The 25,502-nt window shown below is 46.9% G+C and overlaps 1 protein-coding gene across 1 annotated transcript in view; it reads right to left on the bottom strand.

Annotated features, from left to right (window-relative positions):
- Positions 1-16,898: 16,898 nt before the first annotated feature.
- The window catches only part of RYBP (RING1 and YY1 binding protein), a 47,102-nt gene continuing 38,498 nt past the window's right edge, over positions 16,899-25,502 (bottom strand). The window contains 4 exon segments of the mRNA XM_069811841.1: positions 16,899-20,937; positions 25,100-25,142; positions 25,145-25,197; positions 25,312-25,488. Of these exon segments, the coding sequence (XP_069667942.1) occupies positions 20,685-20,937; positions 25,100-25,142; positions 25,145-25,197; positions 25,312-25,488 (526 nt within the window). The 3' untranslated portion in view covers positions 16,899-20,684.

The following is a 25,502-nucleotide window of genomic DNA, read 5'->3' as shown; positions in this document are numbered from 1 at the left end:
GGCCATTCCCGCCCACCAGCGGTTGCCTCTAACAATTCACAACTGGAGCTGCACAAACCCTGCGAGTCCAGTTTATTCCAGCATCGGTAAGTCATTTGGGTTAGTCCCGTCTCACGGCCATTGCGGTTCACCCTAAAAGCCAAATGCAGAGGACGCAAGTGAAGGCAAAGAGAGGAAAATGTGCTGCCCTTCCCCACCCCTTGCCCCTGCCTCCCTGCCCCGCAAAAAGGAGACGCATCCTTCCCACTCCGCGGGATTCACCATGGAAGTGCGCACGTGGTGTGGGCATTGCCCGTAGGGTTTTGGGGAATTGTATAACAGTTAAGCTTTCGATGCACAGCGTTTGGTGCAGGTGGTTTGGAAAGGTGGAAGCTGGGCAGCTCAACACGCCGTGAGAGCCCACCGGCTGCCACGGGCTTGGCTTGGCAGTGCCGGGGAGGAACTCTCTCTGTTTTGGCAAAAGCCCGTGGCTAGGCGGGTTGCGAGGGGTATGAAGCTGAGGCTGAGCCCTCTTTCTGCGAGGCATCCAGCGGAGGTCCCACGTTTTGCATCCCACGTGCTGGCATGGACCAGGCAGGGCAGGACCAAGCCAGTGCCCACAGCCACCCCGAGCCCACGAGGACGGGATGGGTCCCATCCCCAACCCATCGCACCCTGAGGTGCGTGGTGCGAGGGAAAACAGCCGGGGCGGCTTTTTTTCCTCCCACAAACCAGCCAAGGAGCAGATGGAGGGGAAAATCCCTTCTCTCAATTCCTGCTAGACTAACATTTTACCTGCAAAATTGAGGTAGGAGGCTTTTAAATGACTTGTAGGTGGATCTGGTTCTAGAAACAGTTCTGTTTTACAACAAGTCTTTGCTGTTTGAAGAAGGCGGGTGTAACAGCAAACAAGGAAATGGTTAACTGCAGCCTTGGGTTTGTGCTTGCTTTCCCCAGGCTGCTGAAACGTACAGATTCGGGGGTCGCAGTCACAAATTTACCATTAAAGCGAATGCCCATTTCATCTGTTTCGAGGGTGGGTTTTCTTTAAAGCTTTCATCCTGGCAGAGATGTTTGAGGAGCTAAAAATAGGCAGCAAAGTCACGTGAAAACCTCCGGATGTGAGAAATCACATAAAAGATATGAGCGTGAGTCCCTGTTTCCTTGGAAATAATAGTAGTAGTAATTCTTGAACGCGAGGTTGTAATGGTGAGATCTGAAACTAGCCTGTTGTTCTCTGAAACCCTCTGTGAGCAGCCAGGGCAGGGTAAAACCCAGGTGCCAAGAGAATAAACTGCCCTGGTGCCCAGCACTGTGCGAGAAAAATCCTCCCTTGCAAAGCTCCAGAGAACAAGTCGGTGCCAGAGTTTCCACATGCGCAGGATCAGACCTGGAGCTGCTGCACGGAGGGGATGGGAGAGCTCGGGCAGAGGGGATGGCACAAAGCTCTCCAGTCCTCCGGCACTGGCTGGTGAAATTTTGGTTGACGAGTCCCATCAGTTTGGAAGGAGTCCAAAGGAAACCCCTCCGTCACTGCACGCCGAAACTTTGGGTCTGGGTCTGGATTTAAATTCAGATCTTCAGCTGGTGCTGGATGAGAGGGCTGGCTCCAAGCCTGGGACTTGGACACCTCTGGAGAGATTTCAGATTGGGAGCGAAGTCTCTGGCACAAGCCGTCCCTGGTGAGAGTCAGTGAACTTAATGACAGCAATAAAGGGCTCTCACCCATCCACACAGAAATTGCTTATATTTAAATTTTAACATCCCCAGACTGAGCACTTGAAGTCAGTGAACACACTTAACTCCAGCTGATCCCTGAGGACCCGGGCGATGCTGAGCATCGTTAAGAGAAGGAGGACGACCTGCAGAACGAGACAGCCAGTTTCCCGCAGCCGCTGCGGGGTGTGGGCACAGATCTGCCCTCCATCCGCAGGACCTGCCACGCAGGGTATGGCAGTGGCACTACAGCAAATTACAGCCCCAGGTCCTGCACCCAGCCGTGCCTCACGCTCCATTTTCCATTCCTGCATTGCCGGCTTGAGCTACACGCTACCTCCTATAAATCCTTTCTAAATGAGCACCAACATTTAATTTATTTCAGAAAGATTTACTGCTTTGTCTGTATAGATTTTGCATGGGAAGCATGGGTGAAGACCAGTATTCAGATCCCGAAGCCAAATGCTTACCAGTTAGTAAATGCCAGCATGAAGGTTTCATAACCTATCGTGCCAAGTCAAAGCTTTGCACTAAATGACAGCGGTTCTCAGACTTTCCACTAAATGAGTTCCCGGTGCCAAGCATGTTATTGGGCATCACTGCTAGTTACCTATACACCGTAAGAGCAGATATGGCTAAAACCCTTTCACTGCTGTGATTGCAAAAGAGTCTACTGGCAGTGAAAAACTGCCAAATTTTTAAATTTTTGAGCTGGAAATTTTGCTCCCATGGGCTAGAGAAATGTCACTCTTTTCCTTGCTCCTCTTCTCTTTTCCCATTGCTGCCATCACAACCGTCATCACATTCTCCCATTCCTTTTACCAGAAAACAAGGGTGAAAGCAAGAGGAGCAGAGGAGGGACCGGCCATGCGCATGGTACGAGTTGCACGCGAGGTCTCACACTCGCACGACTCTGGATCCATCATTTCCGAGTTCCAGCTGGCCAGACACCCACCCTCACCGACACCCAGCGTTATTCCTTTGAACCCTCAGCTGCAGCCCGGGCAGGCGGTACCCAGCGCCCAGCAGGGCTGGCAGAGAGGATGCTGCAGAGCCCTCTCACCTGAATTTTATACTCAGGCTTATCATAAAGACCTCAAAATCAGCCACAAGCATGGATTTTGCTGAAATAATCATTGTGCCTGATGCTCCAGCAGTCCACCACAGCCTGTCCGTCACTCTGTTTGCCAGATGCCTACACAAGGTTTTGTTCTGGATGACCAGAAACCGAATTAGGCTGCATCCAAAGAGATGGTGCAATGTTGCTAGGCAATTACGTCTGGCTGAAAGAAGCTGACAGTCATAGCGAGTTACTGATCTGTGCAGGATGCGGCGATAAGGTTATCTAATTTTGCATATGTGACTTGTGCATGTTTGTGCTAAATATGACTCCAGCCTCTTGGATCAAGAGGACTTCGGCTCGACTTTGAAACTGGTGGAGATCGGGAGCGGGGTGGGATGGGACGGGGATGCTGGCAGGGCCACTGAGCAGCACCTGCAAGGAGAAACAAATTATGGGACAACAGAGGCTCCAAAATCAGACCCCACTCCTAAGTTAAAAAAAAAAAAAAAAAAATGAACCTCCACCTCTGATGTAAGGTGAATTGCTTTTCTGGCAGGGAAAATGGCTTTTCCTCCCACCAAGGCGGTGTTACTTGAACAAAATCTTTGTTCTGCCTAACAGTGGACACTGCCCATGGCCTGAGATGGGCTGTTGTGATACCTTTCCCCAAACAGCCGGTCGTCCTCACCTGGCTGCACCAGTGCTGCACCAGTGCTGCATCTCATGGCAGCGTGGCAGGCCGGCCATCATCCCTGTCCCCCGCACAGCCAGCAGGTGCTGGGAGATGTTACAGGTTAATTAGCACTTACTCATTAGGGCTGGTGCCAGAGGCCTTTGCAGGGACCAGCAGGGAAATGAAAGCAGCTGCAGAAGCAGTCAGGGCTGGAAGGGGAGAAGGCAGGAGGGGACCGAGCCAGGGGGGATTTCAGCTGGGATTCAGGGAGCACTCCTTTGAATTCTACCTTTTGTTAATAAAATTATTCTATCTGACAAATTGAACTTTAAGGCTTTGACAAACATGCTTGCTTTAGGTCAAGCTGGCCAGGGACTATGCCAAATTTCACCCTTGAATCCAGCTGGTACCAAGCAGAAGTAAGAAGGCTGTTAAGGCGGAGAAGTGGGTAAAGGACATTAAAATGAACTCCTTGGCAAGCTGCAATGCACCAAAGCCTTGAGCACATTCTTACCTGCAGGCACGCAAGCTGTCCCGGTTCCAGTGGCAGTGCTGGCATTTTCGATCCCCCCCCAGGGACTGTGGAGATGTTGATGCAACTGGTTCCTCCTGGGCTGGACTGGGGCAGGTGAGCGGCCGGCGGTGGCTGTGGCACGGCTGCAAGCAGCCTCAGCTCTGAAATCATGCACCGATAGTAGTGGCAAAGGCAAATCACGTCCTAATTCATCGCATCTCACTGGACGGGGCACATCCAGCTTCCTCAGAGACCCCAGCTCAGAGGGCAGGAAAATACATATTTTTTTAAACAACGTACCTCGTTTCACACGCTTTTTTGGGTGGAGAAATTTTGACACCGATGCTTAGGAGGAGAGGATGCAAAGCACTGCCTTAACACCATCTGAAAAGCTAAAGTGCATTCCTTCCTTTGCCAAGGCAGCATAAGAGCAAGCTCTCGAGCATCCCACCAGCAGAGCAAGCGTACCCACGCCGCACTCGGGCATTCAGGGGGCTGTGCAGCACCTCGCTTTCTGCTCCGAACCTCGGGCTGAACCAGAGAGGCCTCCAACTGCTGAGGAAGCAGGAACGTGCTGCTCGCTGCCTTGCAGGATCTTGGCTTATAATAGCAATTGGCACAGAGTCATCCTTATCAGCTAGCACATTAATCTTAATTAACGGATCGACAGCAACAGTTCCTCCCTGAAGCTCCCCTGAGCATTCCCAGCCTTTGCCGTGCTGCTGCTCCGGCATCAGCCCCGTTCCCGCCGCAGGGAACAAGGCCAAATCCTGCACAGAACTGGAGCGGCTCCGCTGGCTCCAGTCCTCCAACCGCTCTCCCGGGAGGCCCAGCTGTTCCCAGCCGAGAGCCCAGAAGCATGTCCCCTCGGAGCTGGGACCGGGACCAGGAGCATCCCCTCCATCCCAGCACCCCAGGTCCCGGTTTTGGGTGTGATGTTGCACCCACCGTCCCCAAGCTGCCCTACCTCCTTTGTCCAGGGACATGCCCCGGAGAGGAAGGGTTTCCTTCCTGCATGATCGCATGTTTCTCGAAAGGAGGATTATTTATTTTATTTGTTTTTAAAAAAAACAAAACCAAAAAAAACCAGATTATCTATGAAAATGTGGTAAGATCGCTCTACTTCTAACCCAAACAGCAGGGCCCCTCTCGCCTTCTGCTCCCTGCTGCTGTCAGGGCTGGAAAATCACTGTTGACTGTCCCAGGATCAATTCACATCCTTGTGCCTGGAGCTAATCTGCTCTTCGTGTGTGGATAGAGCTAACGGCTCAGAGCTCCAGCGAGCGGGGACCCAGGCTTGGGGGGGACCACAGACCCCACGTCCCTGTCCCCTGGACTGGGGCCACAGGGCAGTACAGCTCCAAGCACGCCTGAGTCCAAACAGGCAAAGGCTCTAAATGGGTGCGTACGCGTAAAGAGAAGCGATGAAATGTCTGAGGCTCCATTGCAGGCATGAAAAGTAACAACCCCTGGCTGCTGCAGTGTGAATTCAGGGCACAGTCATTCCTGCCAGGTAATTAAAGGGCACAGGGAACAGCATCCATCACACTTTGTCTGAGAAATGCCCAGGTCAGATGCAAAGCCAGGACAGCTCAGACCTTGCAGAGCTCAGAGAAGAATGTAATTTTCCCAGGAAAAACAAACAAAAAACCCAACAACAACAAAACCCAACAACAACAAAACCCAATTCCCTTGTCCAGGTCAGCAAATCCCATCGGCTCTGCCCGGACTGGATCCACATGTGCCATAGCTGAAGGAAGTGGTAAAGCAGCACATTTCCCAGAGTAGCAGGAAAAATTACCCATTTTGCAAAGGCTGGGCCCCAGCTGCCTGGCAGCAGGCAGCAGCGGACGCTGGCACGCACGGCCGCAGCAGCGACCTTGGAGGACCAAAATCATGACTGTAGCGATCAGCAGGCTCAGCCTCCTGAATAAACACTGTTAATTCACTAACGAAAGCATCCCCGGGATGGCGTGTGGCCCCTCCACACCCCTCACCCCTTTCCCTTTGGATGTCGCTGCATTAAACCCTTGTGTGCAGCAGCGGCTGGGTTTAGGGATGCATTGCTCCCTGAGGGGGGCCCGGGGGGGCTCGTTTTGCCTCCTTGCTTCTTGGCATGGGGTAGGTGCCAAGCCTGGGGTGTCAGAAGGATGCCCCACGTAACCGGCCGGGTTTGCTGGCAACACCGGGGGTTAGGCAGGGCCCATGGGGACAGGCAGACAAGGCAGTTTCGTTGGAGGGTAACTCAGACCTTGCCATATTGCTTTCAACTCCTCATTATTCCCCTTTTCCTCTTGGCAGCCCAAGGCAGGGCTGAGAAACCGGAGCCAGAAGCGCGCTGGAAGAGTCACTTTATGGCACGTTGCTTCGGCTCAACACTCAGAACGCAGCCAGAAGGTACAACCCGGGGGCAGAGGCTTCAGAGCTGCAACAGGGTCCCAGTGAGTTAGGAGAGCATGAGCCGGGGGGGTTAAATTGGAGGCTTAGACCAGAGATTAAGTTACAGCATCTTAATGAGTTGGCACAAATGAGCAGAGGTCTGGAGCCCCCTCTGCCCAGTGTAAACCAGCGGTGACAGGTGGTGATGTGCTCCTGCATCCCAGCACCAGGCTGGGAGCACAGCCCTGATTCCCTTCTGCACCCAAGTCCTTGAACAAGGAATGTTTTTTAGTTCACCTTATGCCAACTGTTTTACAAAATAAACACGCGTTAACCCTTAAGAAAATTTTGCAACTGAACAAGAATTTCATTTTCTTAAAGCCATAATGTCACAGTGCAGCTTAAGGTCCAAATATTTTAAAAACACAAACCTGAAGTTCAACTTCTCCATTTGCACAGATGCTACCAGAAAAGCAGCCTGTTTTTCAGAAGTTCCTTTTAAGGGGTGCTCAGTATTTGCAGAAGTTAGACCACCACGTCAGGGCAAAGAGGTTAGCTCCAGGCATTGACTTCTGAAAGCACTGACCTAAGTGTTTTTCCAACATAGCGGGGGAAAAAAACCCATCTCAGCTGAAATACCAAGGCTTTAAAAATTAGTTGCTGTTCATGTGCAGTAGCTCTTGTTATTAAAAACACCATAAAAGTTTTACTGTGCTGACTTAGGGTGCATGTAAAGAACCTAGCTTGTCTTGACAGACCATAAAGGAACTTTTATGACCTTTGGGTCAATGATTTGCGAAGAAGGATTTATGCCGCTGTCCAGGGCTGGGATGCACTGCTGGAGGACAAACGCGCCAAAATGGCATGCAGGCCTGAGAGGTGGACCCGCTATGATCTGGCTGGGTAAACAACGTGTATATCCAGCATGACTACGTGTATCAGCATCCCAGTTGGTTACATAGATTGTGTTAACTCAGAAGGGCACAGGATCATGTGCTGAGTTAACTGATCGACCTTTTATTATTTTGGGGTCACAAGCAGAGCTTTAGAAGGAAAAAAACTTCCCCATGCATCAGTTCACTTCCCCACGGCTAAAGCTTGGAAACCCAGGCTGAACCCCCAGTGTTGCAATTGCTTTATCTTCTATTGCAAGATGTTGGGAAAACATCAGCTTTGCTGGTCCAAGGTTCAATCTCGACACACTCCTGCAGTAACTTACCTGACTCAGTGAAATAATATCATCTTGGAATAATGCTGCCAGGACTGTTCAGGACAGATGAAATGGTGCAAAGGAAAGCCCCGCAACGCCAGCAGCCTCCTATCAGCGTCAGGGCTCATTTACTTTTATAAAGCACCGGCATCCATGGACACGCAGAAGGGCAGAGCATTGCAGCTGCAAGCAAAGCGCTAGTGAAATCCAAATACGCAGAACGCACCTCCAGCCTTAGCGACTGGCGAGAGGGGCCCAGGCCCACCTGCGAGTGACCAAAGCTGCCCTGGAAAAAAAACTAAACCCCCAAAGTCACCCTCCTGGAGCCACACAGCCGCTGCTCTCCCCAGCTAGCGCAGCTCCTGTCACCCCGGTTTTGGCTGACCCTGGCCGCCCAAATTCATCGCTGCTGCTGGAGCCATCCCCAGGGCTGGGCAGCAACCGGGGTAGGAACCCAGAGCATCGGACTCCCTCCGTGCCCTGGGCTGTCCTGCGCGGAGGGCACGCTTAGCCGGTTCCAGCGATCCCCCAGCCCGGCCAAGAAGGGAGCAGGACGATGCATCGCGGGCATCGAGGCGGCTGCATTCCGCAGACATCCTTCCCCAAAGACCTTTTCCTTCGGCTCTCGGCATCCTGATGGATTGAACCAGATTTGCTGCACACGTGGCAACCAAATGAAATGGTTTCTTTGGCAACAATAATGAAAGCTCGGAAAAAAAAAAATCTTGCTTTCTGTCTCATGCGACTTCGGCAGCCCAGGTAATGCAGACCGGGAAGCAGGGAAACTGCAAGCATCTGACTTGAATTACTGCCTCTGATAGGAATCAGACATGCACTCCAGCATGTCTGCTGCACGTTTATTTATTTATTTGGGGGCTGATTGATTTAAAGACTCCCTTTTGCCCGAGCAGCAGCATGGCACAATAATTCACTGTATCTCCAATTTATATTTCATGTTCAAATGAAGCATGATGCTTCTGCCCAGCACAAGACTAAGCTGTATAGGCCAATACCATGCTCGGCAGCGTCAGAGAACCTGGGCATGTACAGAAGTAAAAGCTGAGGCTGCAGAAGGGAGTAAGTACAAGATAAAAGCCCTGTTAAGCATCCAGACCGGCACAGCCAGGTGCACAAACCGAAACGGGGACTCATGGATCCCAGTCCCTATTTGTCCCCTTGCACGATGCTCAGTCCTGTATTTTCCCAGTCAGGCTGTGTTTTCCAGTCAGGGTCCATCCCGTCTCACCCTCTTCCCAAACCTCTCCCCTCACCCCAGGGCTCCAACAGCGATCCAGAGGTCAGCGATGTCCAGCCCTGAGCTCTCCAGCCTTTTTGGGATGTTATGCTGGAAGGTTTCAAGCCTTTTGCAGCTCAGCAGGAGAGAGCACAAGGGCTAAGGCATCCCCCACAACACCTACAATTTTGGCCCTGGTGGGCCATAGATTTCCTATTTGACCTTATGCCAACTACCCCGGCAGCTCTAGCTGCGGCGGGTGAGGTAATTGCACCTAATTAAGTCCCTCTGCGTTTCTGTCTCCCATATGGGGAAAGGATCAAAGCGCTCCCCACCGTACTGCGAAGGCGAGCGGGGCCCCACGAAGGGTGAGACAAGAGGGGTCTCCTGGCTGGGGGGGTGGCTGTCAGCCAGAGACCCCCCCCACTTTCCCCCTGCCAGCATCGCCCTTCCCCTGCCGTCCCTCAGAGACGTCCCCAGGTATTTGTGGCTCCAAGCAGAGAGACAGGAGCCTGTGAATCCCATGGGAGGAATGGCCAGCAGTGACCCCCCCACCATGTCCCATCACCCACAGGGTGCCAGGGGCTGCAGGCACCTCCGGGCGCTTTGCTACCACACTGGTGGTATGAAAAATAGATATAAGCTATTTCAAATGTTTTTCCCTCCTTTTTACAGAAATTGTTACACGGAGCAGAGTTAAGATCTGCTATTCTCTGCTCTGCTTCCCACTTGGAAATACCTTCTAGAATTTAAGGAGGATAAAAATAATAGCATTCAATGGGAATAGGAGTGAGCTCTTCAGAAGGTGCCGTAATCACACAAAGCCAGAGCCCGAGCCCAAGCCCTTAGCCACTGTGAATAGCACTGCCAGTTGATCGCCTTCAAAGTATTGTTGAATAAGGTCTTAGCCTCATAATTTAAGGGGATGAAGTCCTTCCTAAGGCTGTGAAGATTTGGGCTTTCCAGATCTATTATTTTATATTAACTTCTCCTGGACAGCCTAATTAGACAAGGGGGCAAGGGCTGTCTCCTCCTTCCCCCATTATCCGGGGCCCTTTCTCCTCCCAGAAGAGATTTCATTTGTGCTGCACAAAAGATTTATCAACTGCCTTTATAGCCCTCCTTGCACTAAATCACACTCCTAATGGATAGCCTGAGGTAAGAGCACCACTGTTTATTTTATTATTTTTTTTAATCCATTGAATAGCACGGTTACATGCACACAGAGCTGGCAGGCTGAGCTCTGCCTCCCCCTCCTCTCCAGACAGCATGGTTTTAAGACTCCCAAGTGGTGTTACTTGCTCTGGCCAAAATCACAAGACACAGCTTGTGAAAGCCTCAGCGGGAGCATCTCAAGGTCCAAACACTCATGACAGCCCAGGGATGGCTGGAGCGGAGAGGCAGCCTCTCCTGCTCACCTTCTGCTTTGGCGGGGGGAATTCACAGGGGTGTTACCAGCTCCGGGCTCCCAAGTCTCAGTCCCCGCAGCAACAGATGAACTCTGTCTTTGCCAGAGACTCGGAAATCATCCAAATGCAGAGGTTAAGTTAAAAAAACTCCACCATTTACCCCAGCCCAGATGTTAAGAGTATTGTTGTTAGTGCCAGATAAAGGTGAGGAAAAAAAAAAACCCCAACCCTCACTTAAACCCAGTGATATTTGAGATCTGCTCCACTATCCCAGCTTTCAGGAACGCCAATGCCCTTTTGGCAAACCCAGCTTGCAGGAGAACCCTTTAAGCACCAGAAGAGTCATTAATTCACTACAAATAAGCTGTTAATCTGCTGTTGGGAAAACATCTCCTGTTGTCCAGCAGGGCAAGGTGCAGGCCCCCTTCTTCCACAGAGACTCCTAACCGTGTGTAAAATACAACAGTCAACACATCAGCAAGAATAACTCGAGGGACTTGTTACAGGCTTTTCCCCAAGGCTAGGAGCGCTGCTGGTCCAGCTTCTCCTGGTTTCAGCCAGGAGAGCAGAGCTCCGAGGGCTGCATGTCCTGCTCCTGCTCCTCAGCTGGTGTACAGATTTGGGGTGGAAAGGGGCCACTCTGCTGCAGTCCTTCAGATAAAAAAAACTTTTCTGTCTGGCTGACAGGCAGAGCATGGTGAGCCCACGACACCCAGCTCAGGGGAATCATCAGCTCTACAAGAATCCGTGTCAGCTCGTCACTGCTCTCATCAGCATCCGTGCACGCTGCCCAGCCAGTCCTGACCCCCCGGTACCGCAGCCTCCTCATCCCCCAGCTGCTCCACAGGCAGGGGAATCACGGAGTCACCTCCCAGTTGTTCTAACTCATCTCCTTTAACTCAATCTTTTGATTGATGAAGTCTTTTGGCATATCAATCTGTGGGTTTTATAACTTCGCACAGAAGGAAAATGATGATTGGCATCTCTAATAGGACTTGCAAGAGGATAGATGGGCCCAAAAGCATAACTGGTCCTGCCTGGTATGACAAATTGACGCAGAAAACAAGCATAAAGGTTGGCAAATCTGTTGGCAAGGGGTGGCCATCTCCCCAAGCCTGCTCCGAGATTGCCGGAGCAACGCTGCAGCAGGGAGCTGCTGAATTCAGGCTCCTCTCCTGCCACTTCAGAAGGTGCCCTGCTCGTGCTGCAAAGGCCAAGGGGACGGCAGACCCTCCTGGGAGCCGGGGAAGGTGGAAGCAGCCAAAAAAGACAGCAGCCAGGGCCGAGGCAGAGCCACCAGCCTGCACGCAATTCCCAAAACCTGGCACACCCCCGGCAACCTCGCTGCGCACCAGCCTCTCTGGCTTTTTTCCCCTGCTCTGAGCATCGTCACAATTTCAGAGCGTTTGCAGTCAGGGGAGTTTCCCATCACTCATTTTTCCCCTGCCATTGTACTGCAGTGACTCCCAATTAGATCACTGTCGGAGGCTGTCACACATCCATCACACCCCACGTTGCGGCAACAATTCAACCCCTCAGGAATCACCATATTCCTTTTCCAGGGAGCGTTTCCGCAGCTCCAGTCCACATTTTCCTTCCTTAACTTCGCACCAACAAAACTTCGGTTGAATAAGGAGAATAATAGGAGCAGCTAAATACTTTTCCATCCCCTGCGTCTCCCGGTAGCAAGCACAAATCCTGGGCTTGCAGGGATGCTGCCAGGCTTTTCGCAGGTTCTCTGCTCTCAGGTTCGTTAATATCTGGATGCAGCCCTAGCCCTCAGCCAAAGCCTCAACGTCTCACAAAGGCTGTGCAGAGAGATTTAGAGATTGCAGAGGATTCTCCCTGCTGGGAATGAAGAACAGGCACATGTGCATGTGAAAAACATTGAAAGATGCAAGTCGTTTGCTCCTGGGCAGAGGTACCCACTGGGCTTTCCCCAGCTGCGGGGCAGCTTCTCCATCCAGGCTCTGCGAGCCTCTTCCAACATCCGTTGGGAAGTTTGAAGCTGATGGACATCTCTTCAAATCTGGGAAAAAATCTGGATGTGTAAATAAATTGACCCTCCCAGAGAGGAACATCAGCCTCAAGCCCTAACCAGGTTCCCCCTGCCGCTCTGTAATTTTGTCTTTCTTGGATCAGAAACAAATTAGTTTAATGGAAAGCTATGTTTTTCTTGCCCTTTCTTCATCTTATTTTTATAAACCCCTCTGGGAAGTAAAGCATATGAACAGAGGGAGACAGCCTACTTGCTGCTGAAGTCAATTTGCAGAGTAAGACAGCAATAACCACCTAAAAGAGGTGGGAGAGATTGTTGGCCCTGTGTATACTTGGCTCATGCTGGTGATTCCTCAAGAGAGTCAAAAGAGAGTAAACCCCTATTAGAGACAACTTTTGACAAGTCATGCTTTTAAACTTCACCACATCTTTAGCCTGTCACATAGAATATCTCTACAGCCTATGTAAAATCCAACATATATGTATATTTAAGATCATATATTACAGATTACATGTATTAGGTATTAATTTCTGGGTGAAGGCAGAATTAAAATCTCAGTGTCTCTCCTGCTTCTCTACACTATTCTGAGCTTTAATCCCTCCTAAAATACAAATACAAACATGGAAAACTCCTCCTGCCAACTCCATGCCAAACATCCCAGGCAACATGAATCATACAGCCCCGAGAGCACAGCCTGAGAAAGAACAAAAATCAGCTTTATTCATTCCCATTCTTCTTACCTGGGCAACCATGTGCTGTTTCTGCAGCGTGCCAGCTTCCTCCTGCTCACGGCGGTATTTTGTGCCCAAATTCAGCTCCCAAACTTGTTTTTTCTAACACTTGAGAGCAACTTAGAGCAGCTTAAACACTTCAGACCTCCTCCCTCCAACTCCAGCCAGCTCCAGTAGCTGTGGCCAATTAATACTTCCTAAAAGCTTTTGATGTGCTGTTATCAAGTGTGTATTACACTGGGAATTTCATGGTATTTAAGTGAATGTTACCGGCTTTACAGGCTTTGAACGCCTCTGCCTCACCTGCTGGCAGGAGGAAGGGAGGATTGCCAAAGCAGGGCAGGCAGAGCAACGGGGATTCTCACACCGTAACTTCCTAGGAGTTACTGTGCAGTTTATGTCCTTCTCAGAATGGTTTTGGAGAAGAGGCGATGTGCATGCTGGAACGGCCTCTCAAGTACGTCGGAACAGTTTTGACAACTCCCAATGCTGAAAAAAAGGAAGTTGGAAAAAGTTAGAGATGTTAGAAAGTCAGGAAACATTCGAGATCCTGGAAATAATAAATAGTCATGGTAGAGAGCAATTTCTCTTTTTTTTTTTTTCTTTTTTTTTTTTATGGAGACATAGAGAACAAAGAAGTATTTGTTTCTTGATTCCTCATCTAGGAAGCATAACTGGCTCGTGCCTTCTGTGTTTCCTGCGCAGCCAGGGCTGCCAGATCATTTACTGCTCCGCAAAGAGCGATCCCTGTTTGAGGAGCAACAGGGGACTTTAGGCAAGTACTGGGAGATTTGCAGTATGACAAGACCTGGCTGCAGGAAGACACTATTTTCTAGCATCAGTATTAATACTAGGTGAAGACCAGAGTTAGGTATGGAGTGCTTTTCATTGTTACAGTCTTCCATGCCATGCCACAGGAAAGTTCTGCAAGTGGAATAATTGCGCTGGTGTGGCTTGAAAAGCTTTGATTAGGAATTTCTGGAACAGCCTTTTGATGTTATTGGTGATTTCTGCATGCAGCTTTTGCTTTGCTGGGACACTTAAATCAGCAATGAGAAAACACTGCTGAAGTTTCCGATGTCTTCCTAGTAGACGGGTTCAGCTGGGATCAGCGTTAGCCTCAACCCTGTCTGGAAAAGGGCTCTGTACAAATACCAAGCAATCAGCCCTCAAGGTGGAAAACAGCAAACGAGCCTCACTGCCCCTACTGAGAGCTAGAGCAAAAAGACAAGCAAGACTTATGCATGTAAATATTCCAGAAAGTAACAGCTGAGAAAAAGAAAGGCAGAAAGACCTGACATTTCCCTGTCCTTATTACAACTACAAAAGCCATGAAGGAATCCAGCTGTTGCAAATTGTGGCCATGCTCCCTCTTCCTTCCAGATCCTGCTGGTTTTCCACAAGCGATCAGGACACGCCGGCTCCTCTGTGGCTCCCGGTCCTCCCTTTGAAAGGCTTTAAGCCACACTCAGGCTCCCTGCTCAAGAATTTGCACAGCCACGGCATCTGCCCCACAAAACCCGGGGAGGGGATTTAAGAAAATAGTAAATGCATTAAATGCAGTCTCTACCATGCTTGTGTACTTACTTAATTTCTTCTTTTTTTTTTTTTGGGGGGGGGGGGGGTAGGTGAAGGGAAAGAAACAGGGAAAAAGAAGAAAAAAGGTCTGCAAAACAAGGATTCATGTGGGGAGACCTTTATATTAGTTTTTTTAGGGGTTTGGTGGGGTTTTGTTTGGGGTTTTATTTTTAGTTTTCAGCTTGTGAATCACAAGTGAAGTTTCACAGCTCTGCTCCCTTTGAAGTACTGTAGATTCAGGTTTACATTTCAACAACTCATTACATGGGGCTGCAGACACTTGCCTGAAGCCAAACATTTACAACCTGGAGGAGCACACTGCATCCCTCTCCTGCAGTAAGTGGCACCCAGTTTTCCAGCCAGGTTTTTGGGGGTTGGTTTTTTGGGTTTTTTTGTTTGTTTTTTTTTTTTTTGTTCATGCAAACACGGAAAGACAGGCAGTAGCTCTGCAATCACAAATGCAATTTCTTCTTGATGGAGCTGCCTCCATGAGATGGGAAGGAGTTTGCTCGCAGTCGGGATCCAAACACAAGCCCTGTCTCAGGGCGCTTTGCTGACTCAGCACAACGCTCAGCAGTCCCATTCCCATGGGATACAGCTGGACCAGCGCAGCCGTTCGTCACATCTGTCATGTCTTTTGCAGACAACTTTTTACTTCAGCCCCTGGAAACTCCCATTGCGACTTAAATGCAATAAAATGCTGCCGGTCATAGACAGCTAATCACTGCGAGGACTGCGTGTCTGGTGGGTAAGGAACAGGCACAGCCCTGCCGTGGGTTCCTAAAGCTCCTTCCAGACTGCAGGGTGTTAGCATCTTCTCGTTTTAATCGCCCCCAAACTGCTGTGTGAAGGAGGTATGTCCAGATTTAAATAGAAATAGTTTAAAAAATTAGCTGACATGTGAGCCTTGCAGCAGAGAGGGTTTTTTCTTCTCTCTCCCAGTTATGTGAGTGGGTGCTGATTTTTATAACGTCTATAAGTCTTAGAACAATTGACTGTTTGGCTCAGAAATAACTTTACAAAGCCCTAAAGAGCCATGAACTAGAGCTCCCCAACCCCATCTCCCCAGCTCTTCCTGTACTGCCTATAGGTACCAAACGCAAACTTCCCAACACAAGTCCAGTACATACCTTGAAGCAGCCCCGGGTGCCGTTATCCCTGCAGCCTTCGCTCTCTTCCTCCCCAGCTGCAGCACCGAACGTGGCTCTTGGCTCACGTGGCTCCAAGGGATGGGATTTCCAGGAGACCGGTCAACCAAAATCCCGGTGGAGCGGAGAGTGGGCAACCTCGTCAGGTACCAGCGCTGCCACAGAAAGAGTTCGCTGGCTCCATTCAAGCCTCCACCTGGTGATGAAGGAGGCGGATTGCTGATGAAGACCATCATCTCCGCTCCCCCCAGTTCTTGCTGCTTTGTCCCGGCAGCTGCTCCGGCACCTTCGGCTGGTTGCAGGTTGAGGACCGGGGCCATACACTCTTCGAGGCAGGGAGTGTTTCTCTACTCACTCGTCCAGCATGCCAAGCAAGTGCTTTTCGGGTCTGTAGAACAACCACTACCTTTCCTGTTTCTTCTTATTCTTGGCACAAAGAATTTTGAATCATTTCCCACTGAGGTTAAAAGCATTTAAGAGTCTGTTTGCACAGTGGTTTTTTTAAAGCGACCTCCAGTTGTAACACACGCTTCCCCTAGCATACACGAAAATATCCAAATGGCCTTTAGTTTAGGAACCATCCTCATATTCCTGAGAAAAAGCTCTAGAGCAAGATTTTTTTTTCCCTTTGCATTTTACCTATTGCTTGGTTTTCACATTTCAACTTCATATTTGAGCAGTTACATCACACATCGCCCATCTCAGGTGGGGGGAGAAATATGAACTAGAAAAAGCACAGTAATTCACAACACTTTGTTTCCTAGGCAGAGGACCAAAATACTGCTTGCAAAATACCAGTATTTTTATGCTACGAAACTACAATTAGGCTCTCAATTAAATTTTATTAATTTTACTCATGGGAGTTTGTTAGCACAAGACAGCTGAAGGAACTCCCAAGGGCTCTCGCTAAAATCCTCTGCACTAAGCCTCACCATTTCTGCAGCTATACAAAGGGGAAAAATGAGTATTTCAAAGGACGAGAACCCAAATTCTGCAGACACATCCGCCACGAACTCTCCGTACATCGTTAGTCCCAGGGAACAAACTGGATTTACTCACTTGACTGAAGTTTTCTGTGTGCACAACCCTGTGTCTGCAGAAGTGGGGTGCTCAAGCAGTGGCTCATGGACAAGACATACAGACTGACAAACTGCTTCCACAACAGGATTCTTCACTTTTTCTGAATGCTGGCATCTCCCAAAAAAGAGAGCTTTCAGATTTAATTAAATTTTACTATTTTATTTGTGAAAAAACTACAAGCAGAATTCATAAATAGACATTTCTATTTAAAGCAGGAAAATGATAAAGTGGCTTCTAATAACAGTCGTGCACATGCCAGTAACAGGAATATATTAACATCTTTTATTTGCTAGACAAAGAGCAGTGTCCAATATAAATTTCCCAAAAACATTTAAGACCTGTGAATTTCTGACCAGTTCACAAAACCACCATTGACACTTTAGCATGAAGATTAAAACAAACCTAACAGGACTGTCAGCTCTAAAGACTTTACAGAGCGGAAAAACTTTCAAAAGCGTTATACAAGCTGTCTTTCTGGGCAAATGAAAAATATAGCTCGTATAATACATTAACATAAAAATCCACAAGATAAGATTATGTTTTGACATACTTAAACAAGCATTCTATATTTGTCTCCAACAAACAAAGCTAAGGAAATAATGTAACCATCTTTACACAGTAAATTAAGGTTACAAGTCATACACAAGAACAGAACTGCTTGCGCATTAAAAACTGTTCAGCTCCATTGTCATACTCTAAATGTTGGCTCTTAAAACCATTCGGTTACATACAAGCAAAGGTTATTATATAGTCAGCAATTAATAAATTTTCAATAATTTAAGTTTATGGTAGAGCTTAAAAAAGTAGACTGAGAATGATCTTGGTAAGGCAGGTGAAAACATCTCAGTGGAAATAAACTCACGGAAGCTGCTGCCAAATTTTCAATCTGTCCAATTTGAAACAAGCAAAGTGTTCCAATTAAAATAAATAGCCTGGTGGTGTAAAATGCTGTCATTTTTCCTTTGCAGAACTACATCAAACTGAGCAAGTCAGGCAAGCTGTGTTGGTGTCTGTGTGTGTGTGTCTGTGTAAGAGTTGAAACTTCGCAAACGTAACACTGTGCTTTACTTACCTGCTTTCTGTGCCACTGAACACCACGTATCTGGTCCTTCCCCTACACTAGTGTTTTGGTTGGTTTGGTTCTTAAACACGCTCCCCACCAACAGTGGGATAACCCATGGACACAGTGCGAAGGGAATCCCACCTGTGGACACATGCCGCGGGGATGCCAACTTCAGAAATTAAGTGTAAAAGCAAACGCTATCCTTCAAATCCACAACACAACAGCTACGGATGAGGCTGGGGAGGTTCAATGCTTAGCTAGCAATTTCTACTGAATGCAGAATTACAGGTCGCTTGTTCCAAAGAAATTTTCCCACTTATTTATAGCAAGCTACTTTATCAAGGAGGCACGGCCAGAGACAGATGTTACCGACTTTACCAGTAGCCATGAGTAGCTGGTCACAGCGTTAAAGCTTTTTCAACTGATCTACAGGTCCATTTTCACTTGAAAAAGAAGCAATTCCCTGGTACACACAATGCTTTTTTTTTTTTTTTTTCCTTTTTTGCACAAATTCCCAGATTCAACGAAGGAGGCAAGCGCACGGTTTGACTTGAAGCACCAGAATTAGCCCCACTGAAGCCAGAGGGACTCGCACCTCGCTCACATTCTTCGCTGGATCACGGCCGAGATGCACGCAAGCCTAATTGATAATGGATCATTTATAAAGCAGTGCAAAATATACAAGTTCAGGGGCATCTTCAAAAAATCTCTCTTAAAAAATTATTCCAATACATTTCAGTAAAATAAATAAATATGGCTGACCAGTTTACCCTCCCTGAGACCCTTAAAGGAATAGTAAAAACTGGAAAAAGGAATGTCTTTGCAATATCCCACTAATGTTAAAATGTGGATTGAGAAATTCATAGTATTTAAAACTATGTATAATAAATTGTCTTGATGCTCATAGGAAGCATCTGGTTTCCTTTGGTTCTTTAATAAATACTTTAAAAATGCTTAAAAAGGTAAATACAGCCTATACTGTGAATATAAGCAGAATTAAGTTGGGGTGCCCACGTTAACGTATTCGGAATAAAACCACTGCTGCAAAGGCACTGCCACTGCACGTACCTTCGAGCAGGGGTTGCAATGGATCCCTTACACATTTCTGTCACCAGTGTGAAAGGAACCTACGTCTGCTACTCAAAACCACACAGATTTTAAAAGAAATCTTAAATCAGTTGCCTCCACAAAGAGAAGTTACTCTTGCTAAGCAAATAATTCACAATATAACAAGCTGGCACAAAGTTGTCAAAATGTGGCCCTCTTTCATCATGCCCAAAAGTTATGCATTTGATGTCAAATGAAGCCACAGCCTCTGCGCCCGAAATTACTGCAAAGCACCTTGGGGCCACTAAATAAAGATGAAAAGCCGAAGAGGTTTGGGTTTTGTTTGTTTGGTTTTTTTTTAAAAAAAAGTTTTGTTTTACCTCTTCAGCCTAGTGTTTTAGCAGGATAATGCATGGAAGGTAAACTGTAAAGTAACACTAACAGGCCAGGAAAAGAAATTACAGTCTGAATAGCTTTAGAGCAAGAACGAAGGAGATGCTGGTCATGAGCATGAGCCACGCGCGTTGCTCAGTTGCCAGCAGGAAAGCTTTTCCCTACTTTTGCTCCCACAGCAGGAGACCCAGAAGCGTCCAAACGCTGACAAGCCCAACGTTATCACTGGACAAAGTGCTGTTCGGAAACCACTCCTGGGCTACGGATGGACTTCAAGGAGAAGAGCCACCCCAACAGCACGGACGGGACAGACAGAAGGGGGCTGACGACCGACCCACGTGCCGCCGGCTGGAACAAGCACCGGCTTATTCCCTCAACCCGCGATCGCTCCCAGCCCTACGGCTCCCTGCTGCCTTCCAACCCAAAGCAAACCACTCCAGTTCTAAAGGTACCTCGGTCACCGGTGCAGGTGGATGAAACTCATTAAATCTAGAACACCAAACGTCTGTGGGATTGGCTATGCACGACATAGCGATGCTCATGTTACCAAAATACACGAATCCGTGGCATGCCAACACCAGTCTGGTTGTGAAGGCTTACGCTCCAGCTGGGCACGAACTTGCATGTCACCGATCTGAGTTACCCTACTGGAAATACAAGCTACCTGGAGCAATCTTTTCTCATTTCAGATCCCAAGCTATAAAAATCAAAACCGTGTGTCCAGTACGTTTTAGCCATTGCTTAGGGAAGAAACGGGGAAGGAACGATAGAGAGAACGGGTCCCATCCAGGTTCGAACCTTCAGGAACACTTTTCACCTAAGACCAGTTCCATTTCAGTTTCAGTACTTTCACAGAAGGGGACTGTCCCAGATCTTGAACTGTTCGATTTTTTTTTTTTTTTTTCACTTCACAGTGTTTCAAGCACCAGCGTTTCCATGTATTGGTTTCAAATAACCCTTTATATATATTTATTTATATATATATTTATATATAATTTATATCAAAACTGATAGTACACAGTATAACTGGAGGAAGAACTGAACTTAAAAAGGATATGTTGAAAGAGGATGGAGTTTGTGAATGCAATAAATAAAGCCCCCTTCCCTCCCCACCCGCTCCCTACCCCAAAACAAAAAGTTGTAATGTTCATGGAAAATTGTGCACAGCAGATATTATAAAAAAGTAGATTCAGGAGCACATCCAATTATAAATGATTGTTAGGAAAATCATATAAAACAATGGAATACATAAAAGTGTCAAGAGTAATCGTTAGGGTGAGAAATTCCTTGGTGGCCAAATGCCCACGGCAAGCAGAAATTATCCTGGTTGCATCAGTAAGAGGTCGATGTCCGAGAAAGTGTGTGTTCAAGCACAGAAGAGGCTCTCCAGGATTTGAACAGCATGGGCAGTTGGAGTGTTTGAATTTCATACCCTGATTCATAGTTTCCACAACTCCATGTGCAATTTTCAGAAAGATTCATCGTTGACTGCCGACATGTCCCCCTTCGGCGTGGAGGAACGGGACGAGCCCTTGTCTGTGCTCTCAGAGCCCGAGCTGCTCTGATTCTGTTGTTCTGATCCTGCACTGGAGGTCACTGTAGAAGACGACGTGGAAGAGGAGCGAGTCTTTTCTTTAAAGTCTGTGATGATTACTGTGACATTTCCCACTGTGACTGCCAGCTGCTGTGCAGTACTTCTGTCCACATTTTTCAGTCTGGGTCTAAAATAAATGAGAAAACATTTATAAAAAGGGTGAAAATAAATGAGAAAGGAAAAGTTTATTAGAAAAAGCATTCGACAACAAACCCGGTGTGACTTGTCCTCCGCTCGCCTGCGCAGATGGCAATAACTGGGAGGAGAACCTAGGCAGCAGAGTACCGCACAGCGGAGGACGAAGGTTTGACCTTCTGCTCCCTGCGACAGCTCGGGCTGTGAGGGCTGCAGCAGCATGCTCAGCCCCAGAGGAAAGACCTGTCTTGCAGAGCTCTGCAAAGGGTGCTCTGCTGTAGACTTATCCCTAATCCAATTCTGCCAGAAAGGAGGACACTACAGCAGAGCCAAGGGGACAGGAGCCAAAGAGACCAAAGGATCTCCTCCCCAAGGGGCAGATGAAAGAGTTCTCTTATCTAAATTCACCATCTCATCATGTGCCCTGATGTTATGAGACAAGGCTGTGACTCTGCAATACAAAACCACATGAAAGCATTTGACCACGGCTCTTTCATTCCCATATTGGAACTCTGCAGCTGCAAACAACACAGGCACTGGGACAACTTGGCTTCTCTTTCAACTGCTTTGAGCTTATACAAATCAGATGCCCAATCAGCCCATGTATAAAATCGCTCAAAATGTTCCCTCTGGAACCAAGGCTATTGTAAATAAAATCCAGAATGTACAACGGTATTTCTTGCAGCTAGCACTTTTGGTTAGGGGAAGGAAAAAAAAAAAGAAAAAAATCAAAATCATCAGAAAAGAACACACTGGTATTTATAGCTCAGTATTATCTCAGTAATTTGCATGCTGTGCTATCATTCAATTAGTAATGTAGCTAATAAGGGTCTAGACTCTAGGAAGCTGACATTCATGCACATTTCAGGGGCTGGTCCAAAGCTCTGATACAACAAACCTTGGACGCTCCTCCAGCTACCAGCGAATTCCAAGTCAGCTGCAGCGACTGCTGCAATTTACAGCTTTTGCTCCTAATTAAGGGTCAGGCTTAAGCAGCAGAATATTCCCAACAGGGAAATTAAAAAGGAGAGTTTATACATCAGTGAAAAGTAGCTTGCTGAGAACTGCCTTATTCCGAGGGATGGAGGGAAGGTTAGTTTACTTTGGGATCAAGCTCCAGCTTTTAAACCAATCTGCCTTTCCTCCTCCTTGTCTGCAGCATGCTAGGCTAGTGCGGTCAAATGAAAAAAAGAGGAAATTAAGCCAACTTTGTATTTGCCATGCATACTCAATGGCTTGCAGTGGTAACTTCACAAGGCGAAAGTCCTTAAGTAGTAGTTATCCAAATGGTATTCTAGAACTAGACAGGATAAAGTATTGAGGACGGCTGTACAGCTTCAAAAATAGAACAAATGTATTTCTGCAAACTTCCTTACCAAAAATGAAGTTACTCCACCAAAAATAGTATTTTCATATCTAACCTAGGAGGCTGCTTCAATTTTTAACAAGTACCACAGGAAAAGCATTTCTAATAGATAGAAAATACAATTAAAAAACTGCTGCATTGGGATAACAGTCAGTAAGACCTCCTACTTGAAACAGCCCCTTCGTTTAGCGACTAGCCTTTTCAAACCCATAGCTGTGCTCAGTGAATTCCCACAACAGTGAGACACACATGCCCACGCATATGCGTTGTACATACGTGCTTGCAGAAGTTGGCAAATTCAACGCATAACCACAGGCTAGATTAAATGATGTCACCTTGTTTGTGGGTAACAAGAAAGGCCAGCTAGCTCAGCAAGTTTTGGGGTTTCCGTCGGCTTTCAGATAGCGTCTCGGCAGATGCAGGCTGCCCCCAAAGCATCAGCGGCAAACACAGCAGCAAGCGTTCCCGGAAGCATAGTACACATACGTATTTCCTCCCTCAGCCCCGAGTTCCTCTAGGAAACCCAGTTCTTCCTGTAATTTGCCTGGGTCATTTGTTTTCTCTTGTACTCAGAAACAGCCAAAAAATGCTGGCCCAGATACCGAAACAGACCTTACCGCCTCCACCTTTCTACAGGGTTGAACATGGACTCCTGCTACTGCTTGTCAAAAGAGTCATATCTGGCGGGGTGGGGGAATATTAAAAAATTTAAAAAGAGTTCATATGGGCCTAAGCTGCACTACATTCTGCCCAGGAAAAGCTCAGCAACCTTAGAGATAAGCCATGCACCAAGCACCTGAATGAAACTGCCCATACATCTTTAAGTACCATGACAAATTAACATGGAGGGAAGCAGGGCTGAGGTGCAGAATTTCTCCATAGTCCTGCTCACAAACATATTCTCTACGTCAGTTTTAGAACTGAGCCCTCCAACCATTTCTGCAGGGTGTTTTAGGGTCTCTCCTGTGCAAAAAGAGCTGATGAAGCACAGATGGAAACCTCCAGACAACCTCTTCAGCACATACATACAATTTTTGCTTCCTATAGACAGCAAAGGGGTTGGCCCACTCAAGTCATTTTGCAAAATTAAACACGCTGATGCTTCAACATTTATAGCTAAATAAGAAATGTGTTTCAAAACAATCAATCTGAAAGTGCACAGGAAGGCATGGAATAATGAAGATACTTTGTCAGAAACAGGCATGGTATCCAAGAAGTTCAAACAGTATTTCTTAAAAATCCAGAGATCCTTAAAAGACAATTAACAAAAAAACAGTTAAGAAATCTGGGCATGAAAAAAATCTGAACAGATAACTTGTGACTCCATAAAAATCAGATCCTTTAAAAAGACTCTTGACAGCACTCCTAAGGTCAGTGAATTGCAAGAAAAGTTCCACTAAACGCTTAGATAGTTTAAGAACTGAAGGAGATGATGTATCCCTTAAAAATATCCAGATAGACCTGATACCATTAAGGATTAATTAGGAATGACAAAAGCTTGCCACAAAACATGGACTAAAAGACTCTGCAGTAGACAGAGCGACTCCTTCAAGGAGTAAAAACAATTATTTGATGTAATCTATCAATTTAATATTATGTCATTAGTCAAGTGCATCAAGTCTCCCACATTCTAAGTCTCAAAATAAGTACCATTTCAAAAAACAGGACAAAAAAAAATTTGCAATAAAGCCATATTTCTCTAATCAAATCAGGAATGGACACTTCAATCTTTGGGGCTGAGGAAGAGTTAACAGCAGACCCCGCAAACAGCTCAGTCTTCTAGCACAGCAAATCTCACACTGCCCTCACTACAATCAAGTGAGTTACTGTGTAAAGGATATTCACTCTTATTAAACATTTTCATGTTATTATTTAAGAACTTCAAGACAACAGTCTTCTGCAGTCATGTCTTGCCAACCTTAATGCTAACAGCAGTGCAAACCATATTCTCCACGTGCTTTACAACTGTTTGCAGCTAACGAATATTACTTCGGTTCATGTGGCTTCACTATAAAATACTTATTATGGCACATTTTAAAAAGAGATGCAATTCTTATATAGCCCGCACAGGCAAAGTGCCCAGTTGATTTCTGCCTCTTGTAGCTCTCTAAGCTCAGTAATATAAAAACTGCTCTTTGATGCTGAATTTTTGATTTAAGAAATAAAGCACAAGACACCGCTTAAAGAAAACAACCATGGAGTATCAGTATAGGCAAGACTAGGAATAAACCTCTCTCCATAAACAGCTACCCATTTGAAACCAGACAAACATGAAACCAACCATTCATGCTTTTTGTTGATAGCAAGATTCTAGCAAATCTGTTCATGCAGTCTTTTAATTCCCGTATACTTGGAAAATTATCTTCACAATTAGAGTGACAGAGTTGCAGATAAGGCAGTAAAAAAGTAACCTTTGTTACTGCTATCAAGCAATGATAAGAATTTGACAGACCACTACGATGGCTGGTTAATGTTTTTCCCCCACGGTGTTTTACAGCCAAAAGCATTACTGCCCAATTGACAATGCAATTATTTTAGCAGAGAACCAAAAACTTAATGGACAACAGAACAAATATTTCCAGTGCCTGAGTATGTCCTTGCCAGCAGAGTGTTTGAGTGCTTGTACATGGAGAAGGCTCATAGCCACTGACGGTCTTGCCGTACTAACACTGGCAGATCCTGTGGGTTAGACAGTAGTCTGTCTCTGTCCATCAAAAAAAAAAAAAGAAATGTCTGCTATTTAACACAGTTGTCAGATACTGAGAGCTTAACTTTATACTAAAGTTACCTTGAAGTGTGATTTGAGTCGCTGGTCTTTGTTGTAGTATTCCAGACTGTATACTGTTCGCTTCACTAGGAGGATCTTTCACAATATCTGACTTTGGTCTGTAAGAATTGGAGGGAAGAGGGAGAGTATGATGTTAGTTTAACTGCACAATTAATCAACGCACAGTGCTACTGAAATCACTCAGCATTTGATAGTGCATCCTTCAAACTTACTTAGTCTTCTTGTTAGCGTTCTTCTTTGTAACACTTGGACTAATTTCCTTCTCTTTGTCAGGTTTTTCTTTGTCTTGTTTTTCCACTTTCTCCTTCTTCTCCTTTTTAGGCGGTGGTGGGGTTGCATATTGCTGGGCAACTTGTTGTGCCACCAACTGAGAGTTTATTCTAGGTTTTCTACAATGACAATA

The sequence above is a fragment of the Haliaeetus albicilla genome, chromosome 24 (genome assembly GCF_947461875.1).
Source record: "Haliaeetus albicilla chromosome 24, bHalAlb1.1, whole genome shotgun sequence".
NCBI lineage: Eukaryota > Metazoa > Chordata > Aves > Accipitriformes > Accipitridae > Haliaeetus > Haliaeetus albicilla.
Note: the sequence above shows the minus strand (reverse complement) of the source record. Positions and strands in the feature narration are given on the sequence as shown.